At 41.4% G+C, this 22,127-nt stretch overlaps 1 protein-coding gene across 3 annotated transcripts; it reads right to left on the reverse strand.

Annotated features, from left to right (window-relative positions):
- Positions 1-96: 96 nt before the first annotated feature.
- spata1 (spermatogenesis associated 1) lies at positions 97-16,823 on the reverse strand. 3 transcript variants are annotated; one of them, XM_035774584.2, is made up of 12 exons: positions 16,564-16,823; positions 16,249-16,355; positions 15,897-16,014; positions 15,731-15,784; positions 15,098-15,461; positions 14,752-14,878; positions 14,567-14,624; positions 14,043-14,145; positions 13,823-13,948; positions 1,798-1,976; positions 1,072-1,170; positions 97-814 (listed from the first exon to the last, which is right to left on the reverse strand). In XM_035774584.2, exons 1-12 carry the CDS (start codon positions 16,615-16,617, stop codon positions 674-676), a joined length of 1,530 nt encoding a protein of 509 aa, XP_035630477.1. In that variant the 5' UTR covers positions 16,618-16,823; the 3' UTR covers positions 97-673. The 3 variants fall into 3 exon arrangements, with proteins under 3 accessions (XP_035630477.1, XP_035630476.1, XP_035630475.1); XM_035774583.2 differs by having other exon boundaries at positions 1,072-1,215; positions 15,755-15,784; positions 16,564-16,821; XM_035774582.2 differs by having other exon boundaries at positions 1,072-1,215; positions 16,564-16,821.
- Positions 16,824-22,127: the final 5,304 nt, after the last annotated feature.

A 22,127-nucleotide genomic window follows, 5' to 3' on the forward strand; every position in this document is an offset into this window, starting at 1 on the left:
CTGATTTTATTTATTTTTTATTTATTTAACTAGGCAAGTCAGTTAAGAACAAATTCTTATTTTCAATGACGGCCTAGTGGGTTAACTGCCTGTTCAGTGGCAGAATGACAGATTTGTACCTTGTCAGCTCGGGTGTTTGAACTTGCAACCTTCTGGTTACTAGTCCAACGCTCTAACCACTAGGCTACGCTGTCACCCTACAGATTGTTGTTTTGCTTGCAATGATTGGGATATGTGGTTGTTTTACCTACTTTAGGTGAATGCAGTCACTTTCAATAAGAGATTAAAATATGTAAATGTTTACGCTTCAGAAAGTCAATCTTAAAACCGCTGTGACTTTGAAGAAAATTCCATCTTGAAACAGTTACGAAATCTCTTAGTCATGGCAGATACTGTACAAATATTTGTTTTCATACTTAAGATTTTAAGATGGTAGTATCAAACGCAGGTAAATGATCAAATGAGAGATTGTTCTTGCTGCAACAGGAACACGACAATTTAATACGAACAATTGTTGTTTGCTAAACTGTGAAGTCATGGCTTTCACTTGATATGCATTGCAAATAGACATAACAATTTAAATGTGACCTTTTCTAAAATATATCATTTGGAATAAGCGGAAAGCAAACATTGTCTTCTGGAATAAGGCCACGGTGGTACTGGTAGAAGTGGCTCAGTTAGGGATGCTTTGAGCCTGTGGTCTGTCCCTTGCTCCTGCTCCAGAGCCCATGGAGCCAGAGAGAAATGTCTGGGTATTCTTCTGGGCCAGCTCAGCCTTCAAGGCTCTCAGCTCTGTGGCAGCCTGCTTCCCGAGCTAGGAGGAAATAAACAAGGAAGTAGATCAATGAAAAACATTGAGCACTGTCTGTCCAGCAAAGCTCTCCACCTCCTGCCCAAGTCCCATGTAAAAGTTGATAACTGAAATGTCTGCTTCTCATATGAAATATTTTTCAACTGAGCCCTTAACATACTGTAGTTTTTCCCAGTGAGATACAGGAATGGAAAAATAGATAATTGTATTTACATTTGTAGAGTTATGAGGGAGTCCAATTGCAATTAAGAGTGTAATACCTTGATCTCTGTGATGAGCCTCATCTTGGCATCATCCACCTTCCTCCTTAGGTTGTCAATCTCATGGCTCTCTGTCATTATCTGGATAATGAGCTCATTCTGAACATGGTGGAAAGAGTACCCAATTGTCATACTTGAAGATTCCTTAATAGAAAATGTAAAAAGAAACATTGTCATAATTTACAAACAAAGCATTTGTGTTTAGTGAGTCCAACAGATCAGAGGCAGTAGAGATGACCAGGGATGTTCATTTGATAAGTGCGTGAATTGGACCATTTCCCTGTCCTGCTAAGCATTCAAAATGTAACGAGTACTTGGGTGTCAAGCCAAATGTATCGAGTAAAAAGCACATTCTTTAATTTAGGAATGTAGTAAAGTAAAAGTTGTCCCAAATATAAATAGTAAAGTACAGATCCACACAAACACTACTTAAGTAGTACGTCAAAGTATTTTTACTTAAGTACTTTACACCTCTGTCTATAATAATGGCATGGTCTGTATTGACCATAATATGAACTGATTCCCTCTAGTGGATGTTGTGGCACAGTCAAACTGACATTGTTGCTATGGCCTTACTGAACCATAAAACCTGAATCAACTTTGCATCCCAATAATCACTTCCTTCACAGATTTAAAAGCAAGAAAATCATGAAATAAATGTGGTGGAAACTATCTAGCCAATGTTTGGGGAGGGGAGCACACTTCAGTTGAAGGACTGATTGTTACTTTGGTGCTCGACAATCTTGCCCGCAATCTGGGCTTTCTTCCTCCATCCCTCGCCTTTAGCTGGTGTAGGATGTTATTGTAGAATATCTCCAGCTCTTGACGAAGACTTCTCAGTGTGACCTCCAAAGGGGCTGTGGCCTTCTTGGTATCAAAATAACTCCTCTTCCAACTATCACGAGCTGGAAAACAACAACAAAAGCTCTCAGGGCAAAATTGACTTGCTTTTGCTGCAGTGTCAGTTCTGAACCCATTTATTTCCAGAAAGAGTTTTGAAAAAACAAGATGAAGGTTAAATTGAGGAAGGAAAACATTTGTTTTTTTCTGTAACTCTTAAAAGCTGTAGCTATAATGCTTTATATGTTGTTATAAGCATGTATGAGACGTTTGTTTTCTACACTAAACAAAAATATAAACGCGACATGCAACAATTTCAAAGATTTTACTGAGTTACAGTTCATATAAGGAAAATCAGTCAATTGAAATGTATTAGGCCCTAATCTATGGATTTCATATGACTGGGAATACAGATATGCATTTGTTGGTCACAGATACCTTGGGGGGGACATGGATCAGAAAACCAGCCAGTATCTGGCGTGACCACAGTTTGCCTCATGCAGCACGACATCTTCTTCGCATGGAGTTGATCAGGCTGTTGATTGTGGCCGGTGGAATGTTGTCCCACTCCTGGATATTGGCAGGAACTGGAACATGCTGTCGTACATGTCGATCCAGAGCATTCCAAACATGCTCAATTGGTGACGTGTGGGGAGTATACAGGCCATGGAAGAACATGGCCATGGAAGAACATTTTCAGCTTCCAGGAATTGTGTACAGATCCTTGCGACATGGGGCTGTGCATTATGATGGCAGTGGATGAATGGCACGACAATGGGCCTCAGGATCTCGTCACGGTATCTCTCTGCATTCAAATTGCCATTGGTAAAATGCAATTGTGTTTGTTGTCCGTAGTTTATGCCTACCCATAACATAACCCCAGTACCACCATGGGCCACTCTGTTCACAACATTGACAACAGCAAACCGCTCACGCACATGACGCCATACATGCTGTCTACCATCTGCCCACTACAGTTGAAACCGGGATTCATCGGTAAAGAGCACACCTCTCCAGCGTACAAGTGGCCAGCTAAGGTGAGTATTTGTCCACAAGTCAGTTACGACGCTGAATTGCAGTCAGGTCAAGACCAGTTGAAGCACTTCAGGGGAGGACCATCCTCAGGGAATTTCAGAAAAATTTAAAGTGAAACATTAAAGTTTAACGTTTTAGCTAAAACTACAGTAAATATATTCACGTCACCAACTAATTGATTAAAAAACACTGTTTTGCAATGAAGTTCTACAGTAGCCTCAGCAGCACTATGTAGTGAACCGGAGGACATCTAGCTTCTGTCCTCTGAGTACATTGACTTCAATACAAAACCTAGGAGACTCATGGTTCTCACCCTCTTCCAAAGACTTACAGAGTAATTATGACCACTTCCGGAGGACATTCTCCAACCTATCAGAGCTCTTGCAGCATGAACTGACACCCATTCAAAGGATCAGAGAATGAATATAGTACTGAAAGCATAAGCTACAGCTTTCTAGCACTGAGGTGCATAACATGTGGTGAGTAGTTGACTCAAAAAGACAATAGTTGAACAGTTTTGAACAAATACATTTCTAGAGAGATTTCGTAGTATATATTTTTTCACTTTTACTTGCTAGCATCGAATGCAGCTAGCTAGTTTAGCCTACTCAAACACCCGGCTCAAACAGAGAGGGATGATATGTTAGCTAGCTGGCTGTCCAACACTGGAACTCTTCCAAGTCAAGGTAAGCTTTTGGTTTTATTAATTTATTGCCGCCTATGGGTGTAACTACTAAACTGCTTGCTGCTGACTACACTGTACTGCATGTTTGTAGCAGGTTTACTAATGCGTTAATTCTTGTAGCTATGTTGACTATGACATGACAACAATGAAGGGACTGTGTGTAGTGGTTAGCAGTCATGACATGAAGGTTTGGCTTGGAAAGGTTTTTTCAACTGGTCACAGACAGCTGATGTGTTGTGTACTGAAGTCCACATGCGAAGGGAAAAGGTGAGAGGAGGAGAGTGCATAGTAGATAGACAACAAGCTGTTTGTATGTGGCTGCTATGAAAGTGAACTGTGTTTGAGTCTAATCAGGGGTGTATTCATTGTGCCGATTCTGTTGAAAAACATTTCTTAAACGGAATGAAACGGCGATAAACATACCTGAATTTGTCCAATAGAAACCCTTTTGTAACTGTTGGACTAATGATTACACCCTAGATCAGCTAGATGCAGGCAAAAGTGTGCAAGGCGGCATTGAATATGTCCCTGTCTGTCACCTTGACTACTCAATTCTCTCGACCTGCACACCTACGTTGTAAACTTTCATTCATAGGTTAGATTGTAGCAACCTCACGATGGGTACAGGGAAATTAGAGTATCATGTAGTAGCCTAAACCTATATTTATACATTGAGCTGGGTGAATGGAATATGAATGACAGTCATCCAATATGCTGTAATAGAAATAAAGCCATGTTCATTAAAAAAATATCATCTTCCCTCATGTTAAACTGCACTGACCACCACTGGTGAAGACAATTAGTATGCAAATGAGCTTCCCTGAGATGGTTTCTGACAGTTTGCAGAACTTCTTCAGTTGTGTGAACCCACAGTTTCATCAGCTGTCTGGGTGGCATGTCTCAGACCATCCCGCCGCTGAAGAAGCCGGATGTGGAGGTCCTGGGCTGGCGTGGTTTGTGGTTGTGAGGCCGGTTGGACGTACTGCCAAATTCTCTAAAACAACGTAGGTAGGTGGCTTATGGTAGAGAAATTAACATGAAATTCTCTGGCAACAGTTTTGGTGGACATTCCTGCACTCAGCATGCCAATTGCACGCTCCCTCAAAACTTGAGACATCTGTGGCATTGTGTGCTAAAACTGCACATTTTAGAGTGGTCTTTTATTGTCCCCAGCACAAGGTGCCACCTGTGTAATTATTTAATCAACTTCTTGATATGCCACACCTGCCAAGTGGCTAGATTATCTTGGCAAAGGATAAATGCTCACTAACAGGGATGTAAACAAATTTGTGTACAAAATGAGAGAAATTAGCTTTTTGTGCTGGGATCTTGTATTTCAGCTCATGAAAAATGGGACCAACACTTTACATGTTGCGTTTATATCTTTGTTCAGTATAATACGGCTCATAATGTTATGCCACTCAGTGTATAATCTACAATTTTGCAGCGATTACATTTTATGCTCAAAAGAAGCCAGTCGTAAATGTTGCATGCAACTGGCCACTTATATTCCACTGTGTTTTTAATTTCTTTGTAGTTTATTTTCCCTTTTTTTTGTGTGTTTTGTGGTGTCCGGTATCCCTGGTATACCATGCTGTCACAATGCATATGGTGTATGCATTTGTAGGTCAATTTAGAAACTATAATTATTTTTGGCCTTGCACAGTAAAAGCCCCACCTTAGATATTCGACATGCTTCTTATTGTGAGGCTTGCGCCGCAAGAGCCCAGTCTTAGGTATTCAACATACTACTTCTTATTCTTATGCATGCTACGCCTTTTACACCGTTTAAGATAGAAACGGCATTCCAAGTTCAAAACGTGTGTAACGGTCTAACTTTTTTGTCCCCCATCCGCTTTCATGGTATTTCCTCAAGATTCTAAAGCTCCCCATTGTGACATAATCACTTCCAACGGCCATTCTCGAAGTGAAATCATGCAGCTTTTGACCCAAATCAGCTAATTATTCCACTTTGCAACAACTTAGACAAAGTTAAAGTGTTCCCGTCTTCATCTACTTCTCTGCTGCTCAAATATGGCATAAGGACAAAAAATACTATTCTGAGGAAGTTACAGCAGGTTAAGTAACTTCAAAAAATATTCAAAGGTAATTAAATCTTCCTCTATTTCTCTGCTTGTCAAATCCCATCAACCGTCTCTTTCTAGCCACAGCTCTCTGTGTTATTGAGATTCCAAAACTGAGCTTTTGCTAGGATACTCAGACACAGAGAGGGCAAAAATGATGAGGAGAGTGAAGTGTGACCACAATTACTGACCACAACCACACAAATATTGGCCACATATTGACCAAAACAACTCACCACACCAACAACTGACCACAACGACTCAACCACATAACTACTGACCAACACTACTGACCACAACTTTTGCCCAAATCTACTGATTATGGAAATAAAAAAATATTTGAATAATATAATCAATGTACAACTTCTTAAACACTTTTTTCACAACCTCAAACGTTTAGAGCTTTAGCAAGCCCCACAACTTTACTTGTAAAGTTACCATCTAGTTATTATTCTTCTTCCGCACATTACTGCTACACCGTTTAAGCTAGAAATGTAGAAACTTTTTTGATATGTTATACTTTTAAAGTTATTAAACTTTTAGTCAGTTTTCTTTGGCCAAATCCACTATCATGTGATTTCTCAAGATTCTACTGCTCCCCATTGTGCCATTCTCTGTAAATGAAATCATGCGACTTTTGACAGAAATCAGCTAATTATTCCACTTTGCCATTTTAGTAACTCCATTTTACCACGTGCTCTTCCAACTTCTCCCAAACTGCCATTTTGACCACTAACGCAACAAGTTAGAGAAACATTTTCAAAGGTATGAAATCTTCCCCTACTTCTCTGCTTGTCAAACCCGAAAGCGTGTTAGAAATTGGTACATACGAAATCGTATGTACCAATCTCTAGGTAAAGCCGTTTTAGTAACCCATCGCCCGCTATCTTCTAGCCACAGCTCGGTCATCTTTGAGATTGCAAAACAGAAATGTTGTTAGGATACTCAGAGGACCAAAATTAAGACACAGAGGACCAAAATTAAGAGGAGAGAAGTGACCACAATTATTGACCATATTACAATTGAACCACACAACTACAGACCACAACCACACAACTACTGAACACAACTGCTTACCATATCTAGTGACCACAACCACACAACTAACCACAACCACACAACTTTTGACTGCAACCACATAACTACTTACCACATCTAGTGACCACAACCACACAACTTCAGACCATATCTAGTGATCACAACTGCTTACCACAACCACACAACTAACCACAACCACACAACTTTTGACTGCAACCACATAACTACTTACCACATCTAGTGACCACAACCACACAACTTCAGACCATATCTAGTGATCACAACTGCTTACCACAACCACACAACTTCTGACCACATCTAGTGATCACAACCACACAACTTCTGATCACACATTTAACTACTGACAATATCCACACAACTTTTGAACAACCACAAAACTTCTAACCACAACCACATAACTTCTGACTGCAACCACATAACTACTTACCACATCTAGTGACCACAACCACAGAACTTTAGAACACAAGCACACAAGTGCTTACCACAACTTCTGACCACATCTAATGACCACAACTTCAGACCACAACCACACAATTACTGACAACCATACAACTTCTAAACACAACCACACTACTGCTTACCACAACCACACAATTACTGACAACAACCATACAACTTCTGAACACAACCACACTAGTGCTTACCACATCTAGTGACCACACAACTACTGACCCAAACTTCTGACCTCAACCGCACAACTTCTCACCACATCTATTAACCACAACCACACATTTACATACCACGACCACACAACTTCTGATCACACCTTTAACTACTGACCATATCCACGCAACTTTTGACCACAACCACACGACTACTGACCACACCTAGTGAACATAAACACACAACTTCTGACCACAACCAAACAACTGCTTACCACACCTAGTGACCACAACCACTGAAGCACATAACTACTGAACCGAACTTCTGACCACATATATTGACTACAACCACACAACTTTAGACCACATATATTGACCACAACCTTTGATCACAATCACACAACTTCCGACCACATCTAGTCACCACAACCACAAAATTACTAGAGGTCGACCGATTAATCGGAATAGACGATTAATTAGGGCCGATTTCAAGTTTTCATAACAATCGGAAATCTATATTTTTGGGCACCGATTTGGCCAATTTAAAATTTTAAAATAAACTTTACACCTTTATTTAACTAGGCAAGTCAGTTAAGAACACATTCTTATTTTCAATGATGGCCTAGGAACGTTGGGTTAATTGCCTTGTTCAGGGGCAGAACGACAGATTTTTACCTTGTCAGCTCGGGGAGTCAATCTTGCAACCTTACGGTTAACTAGTCCAACGCTCTAACCACCTGCCTCACAAGGAGCCTGCCTGTTTCGCAAATGCAGTAAGAAGCCAAGGTAAGTTGCTAGCTAGCATTAAACTTATCTTATGAAAAACAATCAATCAATCATAATCACTAGTTAACTACACATGGTTGATGATATTACTAGTTTATCTAGCTTGTCCTGCGTTGCATATTCACGGAAAAAAGGACCGTAGTTGCTCCAACGTGTACCTAACCATAAACATCAATGCTTTCTTAAAATCAATACACAGAAGTACATATTTTTAAACCTGCATATTTAGCTAAAAGAAATCCAGGTTAGCAGGCAATATTAACCAGGTGAAATTGTGTCACTTCTCTTGCGTTCATTGCACGCAGTCAGGGTATATGCGATAACAATAAACGTTTTGTTTTCGAAATGATAGTTTCAGGATTCGACCATATTAATGACCAAAGGCTCGTATTTCTGTGTGTTAATATGTTATAATTAAGCCTATGATTTGATATTTGATAAAGCAGTCTGACTGAGCGATGCTAGGCAGCAACAGGCTCGTAAGCATTCATTCAAACAGCACTTTCGTGCGTTTTGCCAGCTGATCTTCACTGTGCTTCGAGCATTGCGCTGTTTATGACTTCAAGCTTATCAACTCCCGAGATTAGGCTGGTGTAACCGATGTGAAATGGCTAGCTAGTTAGCGGGGTGCGCGCTAATAGCATTTCAAACGTCACTCACTCTGAGACTTGGAGTAGTTGTTCCCCTTGCTCTGCATGGCTAATGCTGTTTCGAGGGTGGCTGTTGTCGATGTGTTCCTCGTTCAAGCCCAGGTAGGAGTGAGGAGAGGGACGGAAGCTATACTGTTACACTGGCAATACTAAAGTACCTATAAGAGCATCCAATAGTCAAAGGTATATGGAATACAAATGGTATAGAGAGAAATAGTCCTATAAATACTATATGAACTACAACCTAAAACCTCTTACCTTGGAATATTGAAGTCTAAAAAGAACCACCAGCTTTCATATGTTCTCATGTTCTGAGCAAGGAACTTAAACGTTAGCTTTTTTACATGGCACATAATTGCACTTTTACTTTCTTCTCCAACACTTTGTTTTTGCATTATTTAAACCAAATTGAACATGTTTCATTATTTATTTGAGGCTAAATACAAATGTGAGGTATGTCTCGATTGAGTTGCTTGTATACAACTTTTTTTCATTGGATTTCTCAAGATTCTAAGGCTCTCCATTGTGACATCCCTTCCAACTGCCATTCTCTGTAATTGAAATCAGTTAACTTTTGACCCAAAGTAGCTAATAATTCCACTTTGCAACAATTTAGGAACACTAACTTTTTGTCTATCTTCGTCTACTAATCTGCTATTCATATCTGTTTGCGGAATCAAAATATTCACTATGGAACTTACAGTATAGCTGTTTTTGTAACTCCACTACCATGTGTTCTTCAAACTTTTCCCAAACAACTGCCATTTGGATCAGTAACGCAACAAGGTACATAAACATGTTGTCTAATTCTCTGCTTGTCAATTCTGCATTCGAAATCGTGCGTGCCAATCTGTAACGAGAGCCGTTTTAGTAACACATAGCCGGTCTCTTTCTAGCTGCTGTAAATCATGTCATAAACTAGCAGATTCATTATTTTCCAAACAACCACCGTTTTGACCACTAACCCAACAAGTTAGACACAAATATTTTGTAGTGAAATCTTCCCCTACTTCTCTGCTTGTCCAATCCAAAAACAGTTTATAAATCGTGTGTACCAATCTCTAGATAGAGCAATTTTACTAACCCGTCGCCAATCTCTGTGTCATTATTGAGATTCCAAAACGGAACCATTGCTAGGATACTCACTGACACTGAGGGACAAAATTATGAGAAGAGTGACCACAACCCCACATCTTTTGACCACAACCCCATAACTTCTGACCACATCCAGTATCCTCAACCACACAATTATATCCCACAATCTAGTGAACCCAACCACACAATTTCTGACTGCAACCGCACAACTGCTTACCACATCTAGTGACCACAACCATACTACTTCTGACAACACATCTAACCACTGACCATATCCACACAACTACAGAACCACATAACTAGTGACCACTACTACTGACCACAACTTCTGACTATCGATGTGAATAAAACATGATTTCAATAATTGAATAATATAATCAAAGTACTTTTCACTTTGAACACTATCACAAAAAAACGGTTAGGAAGCCCCACAACTTTACTTGTTAAGTTACCATCTAGTTCTTTGACTTTAGCACGCTACTCCTACATCGTTTAAGCTAGAAACGCCGTTCAAACTTTAAAAAACTTACGGAATGGTCTCACTCGAGTTGCTTGGATATAACTTTTTAATACCCTTTCTACTTTATTTTTTTTTTAACATTTTGTCAGTTTTGTCCTCTGTCCACTTGTTTATTATTTTTTTAATTTTACATTTATTTAACCAGGCAAGTCAGTTAAGAACAAATTCTTATTTTCAATAACGGCCTATGTATGGGATATCCTCAAGATTTTTAGCCTCCCCATTGTGACATCATCCTTTCCAACTGCCATTCTCTGTAAATTCAGTAACATAAATCAGCTACTTTGCAACAATTTAGACAAAAAGTTAGAGCGTTTACACCTTTGTCTACTTCTCTGCTATTCAAATCTGGCGTTTGAACAAAAACAAATCTACATTTTCTGTAACTTTGTAAACAACTGCTGTTTTGATCACTAAAGAAAACAGATTAAACAAAAATATTCCAAGGTATGAAATCTTCCCCTACTTCTCTGCTTGTCAAAACTGAAAACGAATTAGCATCTACCAATCTCTAGATAGAGCTGCTTTACTAACCCATTAACTGCTCTCTTTCTAGCTGCAGTAAACCATGTCAGAAGCTAGCAGATTAATTATTTACCAACAATTGCTGCAAATTGCAATAAAAGTACGTAACGTTTTAAAGTTTACTTTCTGTGTTGGTCGAAAACACTATCATCAATCTAGCAAAGGCGTTTTGTGGGTCAGAGTGCAGTATTTAGTTCATGTTAAAGCACAACTTTACTGTATTTTAGCATGTTTCTCACACTTTAACTAAAAGGCAACAGTGTTGTCAAGGCTACTGTTGCCTAGGAATCCTTTACTCACTGGAATGAATGTCTTCCTAGCTCTTCAAATTCCCATGATTTGTCAATTTGTTTCAGACCAAAGAGCTAGGTATTCCTTGGACGACAAATGAGAAGATTTCTAATGGGGTTTCAGGTGTCTCCGGAAGGTGGTGATTGACTCCAGCTGTCTTAACGTCGTGACTGGAGTTTGTTCCACCATTGTCCCGAGCAGCGACCACAGTTTTGACTGGGCTGAGCGGGAACTGTACTTCCTCAGTGGTACTGGGAGGCATTTTAATAAGAGCAGGCCAGAGGTGGATGAACGCTGACCACAACCACACAGTTACTGCCAACTTAAAACCACACAGCTGTCTGACCACAGCCACACAACTTCTGATCACATCTAGTGACCACAACCACACAGTTACTGCCAACAACCATCACAACGTCTGACCACAGCCACACAACTTCTGATCACATCTAGTGACCACAACCACACAGTTACTGCCAACAACCACACAACGTCTGACCACAGCCACACAACTTCTGATCACATCTAGTGACCACAACCACACAGTTACTGCCAACAACCACACAACGTCTGACCACAGCCACACAACTTCTGACCACAATGTAGTGACAACAGTTAACCACACAGTAGCACTGCCAACAACCACGCATACGTCTGACCACAACCACACCACTACTGACACATCTATTGAACACAACTTCTGACCATTACCACACAACTACTGACCTCAACCACACACCTTCTGACCACAACTACACAACTACTGACCACAAACACACAACTACTGACCACAACCACACAATTACTGACTACAACCACGCAACTTCTGACCACTAGCCACGCAACTTCTAACCACTGACCACACCCACACAATTACTGACTACAACTACGCAACTTCTGACCACTAGCCACGCAACTTCTAACCACTGACCACACAACTACTGACCACAACCACACAACTGCTTAACACATTTTTATTTATATTTATTTAACATTTATTTAACCAGGTGGCTAGTTGAGAACAAGTTCTTATTTGCAACTGCGACCTGGCCAAGATAAAGCGTAGGAATTCGACACATACAACAGATGACTTAAATGTAAAAAAATGTAAAACACAGAGTTACACATGGAATAAAACATACAGTCAATAATACAGTAGAACAAAAGAAAACAAAACGTCTATATACAGTGAGTGCAAATGAGGTAAGTAAAGGAAATAAATAGGCCATGGTGGCGAAGTAATTACAATATGGCAATTAAACGCTGGAATGGTAGATCGGCAGAAGATGAATGTGCAGGTAGAGATACTGGGGTGCAAAGGAGCAAAATAAATAAATAAATACCAGTATGGGGATGAGGTAGGTAGATAGATGGGCTGTTTACAGATGGGCTATGTACAGGTGCAGTGATCTGTAAGCTGCTCTGACAGCTGGTGCTTAAAGCTAGTGAGGGAGATGTGAGTCTCCAGCTTCAGATATTTTTGCAATTCGTTCCAGTCATGGGCAGCAAAGAACTGGAAGGAAAGACGACCAAAGGAGGAATTGGCTTTGGGGTTGACCAGTGAGATATACCTGCTGGAGCGCGTGCTACGAGTGGGTGCTGCTATGGTGACCAGTGAGCTGAGATAAGGCGGGGCTTTACCTAGCAGAGACTTGTAGATAACCTGTAGCCAGTGGGTTTGGCGACGAGTATGAAGCGAGGGCCAACCAACGAGAGCGTACAGGTCGCAATGGTGGGTAGTGTATGGGGCTTTGGTGACAAAACGGATGGCACTGTGATAGACTGCATCCAGTTTGTTGAGTAGAGTGTTGGAGGCTATTTTATAGATGACATCACCGAAGTCGAGGATCGGTAGGATGGTCAATTTTACGAGGGTATGTTTGGCAGCATGAGTGAAGGATGCTTTGTTGCGATATAGGAAGCCGATTCTAGATTTAATTTTGGATTGGAGATGCTTAATGTGAGTCTGAAAGGAGAGTTCACAGTCTAACCAGACACCCGGGTATTTGTAGTTGTCCACGTATTCTAAGTCAGAGCCGTCCAGAGTAGTGATGCTGGACAGCCGAGCAGGTGCGGGCAGTTTTCAATTGAATAGCATGCATTTAGTTTTACTTGCGTTTAAGAGCAGTTGGAGGCCACTTAAGGAGAGTTGTATGGCACTGGTGACACACAACCACACAACTACTGACCAAATCTACTGACCAGTAGTGATTATCTGTGGGAATTTAAAATGATTTCACTATTCAAATAATATAATCAAAGTACAGCTTTTTAAACTTTCACAACAATACTTTCAAAGAGCATTAGCAAGCCTCACAACTTTACATGTAAAGTTTCAATCTAGTTATTATTATTATGACCATGACAATTATGCATCACAATAGTATTGTCTATGTTGTAGTGCAGGTCAGTTACTTATTTTGCTGTGCCCTGTCGCACAGATTATTTTATAGTTAAACAAACTAGTTGGTATTTAATCTGGATCATAATGAGATGCTAATATATTAGAAGGGGGTCATGCGTGCTTTTGTCATATCCTGAAACAAGGGTGGAAAAGAACTAGTCCAGACATACACCACCTTGATTTCGACGGTGTCTGTTCTGGGCCAGCAAGTCTTTTCCTTTTCTCAGTAACTCTTGTCTTGTCTGTTCTAGTTGCTTTCTCTCCTCTTTTGCCATCTTAATTTCCTCTATCAGTTCATCTCCTGAGGGAAGGAAGAAACATACCATGTCATTTGCGCCTTACATTTCAGCAACAACAATATGGATGACTGAGACATAACAGAAATGCCTGCTTACTACTTGATAGGAAGACCGAGGCAGCCGTTTTACGAGTGCCCGGGGTTGGGGCGGGGTGTGGAGAGGCGTACTGTGTAGGCATAGTTACTGGGTGTTCAGATACCTACATGAAAATAAATGATTGGTAAAACATAATTAAAACATTTTGTTGAAGCAAATTGATTTCGGTGTGCATGCCAAGAAAATAGTTTAAGTACTCCTCGCTGCTTCTCTAGACCTATTTCCCTGACTTAGACCCCCTTTTTAATTCAAACCCACCTGCTGGCTGTGGAATTTTGAAGCAGTAACAAAGCCACACAGTATTTTACAAGGCGCTGGTAATTTACAATACAACTACTCTTGAGTTGACTCAACAACCTCTCTTGGTGTGCAGGACTTGATGGAACTACACCTTTAAAAAAAATTTTGAATGGGCTTGCAGATGTTCAATAGTCTGGCTATGACATAAAAACATGGTAATTGTAACTGATTTTGGCATGATGTCATTTCAGTAAGTATGTTAGCAGCAAGCAAGCATATCTTACCTCATTTTGTTTATTCCTGATATACTTCAGTGTCTGTGCATCTTTAGATTTCCTAAACCTCCAAAGAGAGAAAAAAAAAATGTGGGTTTACTAATTTTATATGACTGTAACCAGGGTTTAAATAGCTCTGATGGTGGTAGAGCTCTTCCTCTCTGTTATGGCAAAAGTGTTCCTCTGTGTGTTACCTGTGTGGGGTGTGAGAAAACACAGAATCCTGATCTTCCAGTGACTCTGGAACCCCCGAGTCGCTGGCTCGGTTTCTCTTGAAACGCTGTTTCTTCTTAGCAGGTGCCACCTTCCCCACAACTGATTCTGTCAAAATGAATTGAAAGTAAATGGTTGTAACAACATCTCTGTCTGTTACAACAAGTACAAGGTTGACTTGCTTTTCAGAAATGTCAGTTCAAAGTACACTCCAAAATCTAAGTTTTTCAATTTCATACCAGCACTTTTCAGGTACGACACCCCCCCCCCACCAAAAAAAGAAAAAAAAGAATGGATTTTGTAGTGACCTATCCCTTTAACGCTCACCTTTAGCCTCTATGACACACTGGGGTGGCCCCTGGGCTTGGGCCTTCCACAGGAGGAGGTCATCCTCAGCGCACCTAGACTGCTGAGAGGAGAGAAGGTCCTCCTCGTTCTCCTCTGTAGAGCAATAGCTCTCCTCTTCCTTCACCTCCTCATCGGGGCTGGGGGAGGAAGGGGGCTGTGGCTGGAGACCCTGGGGGATCTGAGGGAATTTAAAAGGCTCTTTTGTCCCTGTTGGCATTCCTTGCACTCTGGCAGTGTAGTAAATCTGGGGGTCTGTGGAGTGGGTGTTGGGGGTGAGGGACTGTGAACAGACACTGTTGTCACTCTCCACCCTGGGCAACAGGTACAGCTCTGGCTGAGGGGCCTGGAGAGTAGGAGAAGACCATGACATAAGGACAAGGCATGCAACAAACTTATTATAAATAGATTTATTTTTTTTCACTTAAAAAAATATTATACTATCTACAGTGCCTTCAGAAAGTATTCATACCCCTTGACCTATTCTATATTTTGCCATTATGGGGTATTGTGTGTAAATTCAGGTTGTAACACAACAAATAAGTCAAGGGGTATGAATACTTTCTGAAGGCACAATATAAAACATATTTTAACATTTAAGCGGAAAGTGCATACATATGGAGGGGCAAAATACTTCACTTTCAAATCGCTTTCTTGTTTGGCTTTGACCTATTAAAAAAAATACAAATGCAATGGGACAAAGAGTCACCTCATGCCAGTTTACCAAATAAAACACAAGCGAAAAGCAACTGTGTCCCTGAACCAGGCCCGCTATACTCACCAATGCCAAGCTTCGGCCCACACATTTTAAAAAGGAAAGCTTGTCAATATCTCTCTCAGCTCCGAGGAGAATGCCAAGCTCACTCCTGAGAGTTCTGAGAGATATATCAGGATACACCCTGGCATGAAAACAACAATTTACAGTGAAGAGGCACTATGTTCAAAAACATTTTCACATCAACGAAATATGGGTGAAGAGGACAACCATCAAAGTATCTTGTTGACTGTTTAATCTGCAGTTTTCTTGAACTCTTCTGTACATGAATATTCCTAGATTGTAGGCTATACTGGTCTCATTATTTGCAGTAACCATATGCTACTTCTGAATAGAAAACATTTAATAAATATCTCACCTGATGAATCCAGCAGATATGAAGCTCTTTATGGCTTCAACCGGCACTCTATTCAGTTTTAAGTTCCACTGTTCATTTGGTACAAACAGCACATGGAGCTCAACAAACTAACAAGAAAGCAATCGAAATTAATACGCATTGGAGCTTCTTACACTTTGCCCTAACATGGATTGGTTTTCCAAAAAGCAAAGTTCACCAAGAAAGAGGATATAAAGATTATTGCGGTAGACAGATGGTGATAATCTTTTGTCTTGAGTACATACGATGTAAAATAATAAAACCACGACATAATGGTGCAATGTATAGCCTACATACCTTTCTACTTCGTCTCTCATCGGGATATCTAATAGACTTGCACGAGGATTCCATTTTCAACAAGCCTCACCTATTCTAAGAAATAATCTGTTTGACGAAGGCATCAAGTTTTTCCATGATAAATGCTGTTATTTTCACAGAATAAGAAGTAGGATACGGGCTGTTTTCTTTCTTCTCATAAAAGCTTGTGGGTGTGTTGCGCTTTGCTTGTCCAGGGTGCGGAGTGGAGGAGTGGACTGCTAAGTAACAATCTCTTGTGAAGTCAAACAGAGCCAATCTATCTTTATGGATGGCACAAACGGTTGTTGCTCCGCTGCTGATGCAAGACACCCCAAATAAACGTTAAAACATTACCCGCTATAAAGTGGAGATTGTAATAGTGTCATTGTTGAATAGCGGTGGCATTTGAGAATAGCATTTTGGAAAAAATGTAAATAGTGAAGTGTATTTGGGTACATCTTTTAAGAGTTTCATTCTAAAACACTACAATGCTTTCATAAATTATTCACACCCCATGACTTTCCAAAATGTTGTGTTACAGCCTGGATTTAAACAATATTAAATATACATTATTTGTCACTGACCTACATATAATATGCCATGTTTTTTATACGTGTTTATAAATGAATTGAAAATGAAAAGCTGAAATGTCTGGAGTCAATACATATTCAACCCCTTTGTTATGGCACACCTACATAAGTTCCGGAGTAGGAATTTGCTTAACAAGTAACATAAGTTGAATGGACTCACTCTGTGTGCAATAATAGTGTTTAGCATGATTGTAATAGGGTCATTATATTTGAATGACTACCTCATCTCATACAATTATCTGTAAGGTCCCTGAGTCGAGCAGTGAATTGTAAAACACAGATTCAACCACAATGTGTCTGTAACGGCATTCCTCCTCTTCTGAGGAGGAGAAGCGAGAAGGATCGGAGGACCAATGCACAGCGTCGTAAGTGTCCATAACGTTTATTTAAAGACATAATCTGAACACTACAAAACAATAACGTGAAACGAACTAAACCGAAACAGTACCGTGTGGCAACAAACACACACAAGGAAAACAAACACCCACAACTCAAAAGTGAAACCCAGGCTACCTAAGTACGATTTTCAATCAGAGACAACTAAAGACACCTGCCTCTGATTGAGAACCATACTAGGCTGAACTCAAAACCCCAACATAGAAAAGCACACATAGACTGCCCACCCCAACTCACGCCCTGATCATACTAAATAAAGACAAAACAAAGGAAATTAAGGACAGAATGTGACAGTACGCCCCCCCCAAAGGTGCGGACTCAAAACCTGAACCTATAGGGGAGGGTCTGGGTGGGCGCCTGTCCGCGGTGGCGGCTCTGGCGCGGGACGTGGACCCCATTTCACCACAGTTTTTCTCCTCCTCATTTTCCGTCTCCGTTGCCTCTTAAACACGGCGACCCTCGCCGCCGACCTCGGACTGGAGACCCTAGAAATGGGTCCCAAATGGACAGGAGACTCCGACTACTGTCACGCCCTGGCCATAGAGAGGCTTTTTATTCCCTATTTTGGTTAGGCCAGGGTGTGACTAGGGTGGGCATTCTATGTCCTTTTTTCTATGTTTTCTATTTCTATGTGTTTGGCCGGGTGTGCTTCTCAATCAGGGACAGCTGTCTATAGTTGTCTCTGATTGAGAACCATACTTAGGTACCTTTTTCCCCCACCTGTTTAGTGGGAAGTTAACTTTGTGGTTGTTCAGGGCACATAGCCCAAAGCTTCACGGTTGTTTTTTTTGTTCTTCGGTTTGTCGGCGTCATTTTTAAATAAAGTTAAAATGTACACTTACCATGCTGCACCTTGGTCCAGTCCTTCAGCCAGCCGTGACACAATGATCAAGGAGGTTTTCAAATGCCTCGCAAAGAATGGCACATATTGGTAGATAAAAAAAAACACACAAAAAGCTAACATTGACTATCCCTTTGAGCATGGTGAAGTTATTAATTACACGTTGGATGGTGCCTCAATTTACAGGCGTCCTTACTAACTGTTGCCGGAGAGGAAGGAAACCGCTTAGGGATTTCACCATGAGGCCAATGGTGACATACAGTTATAGAGTTTAATGGCTGTGATAGGAGAAAACTGAGGATGGATCAACAACATTGTAGTTACTCCACAATACTAACCTAATTGACAGAGTGAAAAGAAGGAAGCCTGAACAGAATAAAAACATTCCAAAACATGCATCCTGCTTGCAACATTTCACTAAAGAAATATTTTAAAAAATGTGGAAAAGCAATTCACTTTTTGTCCTGAATACAAAGTGTTACGTTTCGGTCAAACACAATACAACCCATTACGGAGTAGCACAATTATTTTCAAGCATAGTGGTGGCTGCATCATGTTTTGGGTATGATTGTAATCGTTAAGGACTGGGGTATTTTTCACGATAAAAAATAAACTGAATGGAGCTAAGCACAGGCAAAATTGTAGAGGAAAACCTGTTTATTCTGCTTTCCATCAGACACTGGGAGATTAATCTAGGTGCACATTGAGGTCTCCCAGTGCGCGTGGACCTTCTCAAAGCTAAGTCTCTCTTTAATGACCTCTTGCTGCTACACTGGTATGACGTCTTGGACTTCCTCCTGCACTTTGTCATCCACCTCAGGCTCTTTAGGCTATTCCTGCTTCTGTGTCCTGGTTATTCTGTCACTGTAGTTCAGAACTCCTACACAGTAGCTTGCAGTCTGGTACGCCGCTCTGGTTGACGTGGTTGTGGCCTAACATCGCTCTGGTGAAGCCGAGGACCAGTTAGAGTAGTATATTTCCTCTTCATCTGAACTGTCAGATTATTGGTCAACTGTGTCACTGTATCTTGACTGTTTCTGTCTTTGTGTTTTTCTTTTGGTTGGAGTGTTGGGAGTGTCGTGTTCCATAGGTAAGTAATTTACAGGGAGTAGGAGGTTTTCCAGTGCAGCAAACAAAGGGCTTTGTATCCAGACTCTGACTGGATGTTGATGGTACATTGGAACCTCTCCTCTCTACAACTCTGTGGCCCGTCTTCTCCTAGTAGCCACAGAGTTTCCCGGGGCCACCTCGCTCCGAAAGGTTCCTTATAAGGACTGTCCCCTGGTTGAAGTGTTGCACCTTTGACACCCTTGTCATAGTTTTTCTTTCCTTTTCACTGAGGACTTTTGACTGTTCTCAGAAGCAATTTTGTATGCATATTGCATCTTTGTTGCCCACTTCTCTGCAAATGTCTTTTGGGATCTTGTCTTAACTTCTGGTTAACAGTAGGTCGATGGGAAGGCGCAGGGCTCTACCATACAGGAGAAAGAATGGGGATTCCCGGTTGCTTAGTGCCTTGTACAGTTGTAGGCATGGACAATGTTTGGTAGATGGTCTTTCCACTCCGCCGCCTTCTCTTATTGCAGAGTATGGAGCATCTGCAGGAGTGTTCGGTTTATCCTTTCCACGAGGTTTCCTTGCAGATGGTATGGGGTTGTTTGGGAGTGGGATATCCCTGCAAGCTGTTGGAGTCTCTGGAACAGGTTGTTCTCGAACTCTCTCCCTTGGTCGTGGTGAAGCTTAGTAGGATAGCCGACACGAGAATGAAATCTTGGAATATCTTCTCGGTTGTAGTTTTTACTGACTTATTCTTCGTTGGGTAGGCCTGTGAAAAGTATGTGAAGTGATTGACTAGTACAAGGATGTATTTGTAGCCTCCTTTGCTTGCCTCAAGGTGCGTGTAAATCAATGGAGAGCAGCTCAAAGGGTGCACTAGTGGTGACAGAACTCAGGGATGTTTCTGCTTGATGCATGCACACTGTCTGATGACGTAGTCATCTACTTGATGCTGCATGAATGGGCAGTAGAATTTCCCTGACTAGATGAATCACTTTGTCTGCCCCAATGTCATCATGTAAGTTCTTCACCAGCACTGGTTTCAGCTTACTGGGTAGCACCATTTCCTTTCATTGTCTAGCCTGTCTGTACAGGATTCCTGTGTCCATTACCAACATTCATGCACAAGTCTCCTTGTTTCTGGTCCCATGAGCTTTTTCTCTCTCATTCGGATTCCATCCTTTGTTTTTCCGCGAGATGACTTGTTTGTTTGTAGTGTCTTTGTACTGTGCCGCTTTGATGTTCTCCGGTGTAATGGCAGGCACACCTCCAGGTGACAGACCACTGTCTGTAGAGTTGAGTTGCAGTGCAGCCACCTATGGAACATCGTCATTTTTTGCTGCATTGTTTCCTTACCATACAGCTTAGACGACTTCTGGTGTCATATTTTCCGTGTCCTCACCCACATGGCTGTGGAGATTGACAGGGCAACGTGACAGCATGTCAGCATCCATCTTACCAGATCTGTACTTCAGGTTGAAGTGGAAGACAGCCAACTCCCTGACCCCGCAGTGACCCACTGCGTTGAGTCAACGGGTTGTTGTCTGTGTACATGTTAAGAGGTTGGTGCATAGTATACATGGTCTCTAAATTTGTCACAGATTGCCCATTTTTCTTTGGTGGAGTTAGCGTTCTGGACTCTTACTCTATTACACGTAGTTTCCCATTTTGATGTTGGTAAAGCACAGCACCTAGACCCTTGTTGGATGTGTCAGTGTGTAACAAATGTAAGTCACAGTCTGGGTATGCAAGTATGGGTGGATGAATTAGCATTTCTACAAACTTGGCTACGATGGCTCTGTGTACAAACGTCCACTGGACAGGTCTTGGAATGTTTTATTTTGCTTTGGTTTTGCCTCTGGTTGGTTTGGGCTTGGCATTTTTACCCCTTGCTTTTTGTGATCTTTGTAGCAGCTCAAACAGGGGTTTGGCCAGCCGGGAGAAATCTTGAATGAATGACCTGTAGTACCCAAGGAACCCCAGCAATGTTCGGACCTCTCCAATTGTCAGTGGCTCCTTCCCCTTTAGCAGCAGCACTGCCTCCAAGTCTTTGGGGTCGATTTGGACTCCCCTGGACTCCCCTGCAGGATACCATCCAACCGCACTTGCCGCCGGAAGACTTCACACCTTTTCGGCCACAGTTTGATACCTTGCCCCCTTATTAACACAGCACTCGTCTCAGGTCTTCCGCATGTTCACTGGATGCCTTAGAACAGTAGAGAAAGTCATCCAGATATGGTAAACAGCAGTAGTCTCTCATGCCCTCTAAAACTCCTTCCATTCACCTCTGGAAAGGGCCTGGGGTGTTGTTCAGCTCAAAGGGGATGCGAACCCACTCATACAACCCCCAGGGGGTGCTGAACGCTGTTGCATGTCCTGAGCTTTCATCCACGAAGCCTTGATGGCAAGCGCTGCCTTGGTCGAGTATCAAGAACCAGGTGTATCCCCTAGGGTGTCTAGCATGTCTTGTATCCGTAGTAATGGGTGACGGTCAGGATGGTCTTGCGATTCAGCTCTCTGAAGTCGACATAACCGCAGGTTGCTGTCCACTTTGCGTATGCAGACCACCGGGGATGAGTATGGTGATCTGGATTTATTGATCCAGCCTCTCTCCAGCAGGTTTTGGAAGAATTATTTCACCTCTTTGTATAGGGGTTTCAGAATGGAGTTGTAGCTTTTCT

The sequence above is a fragment of the Oncorhynchus keta genome, chromosome 8, assembly GCF_023373465.1.
Source record: "Oncorhynchus keta strain PuntledgeMale-10-30-2019 chromosome 8, Oket_V2, whole genome shotgun sequence".
NCBI classification, from domain to species: Eukaryota; Metazoa; Chordata; class Actinopteri; order Salmoniformes; family Salmonidae; genus Oncorhynchus; species Oncorhynchus keta.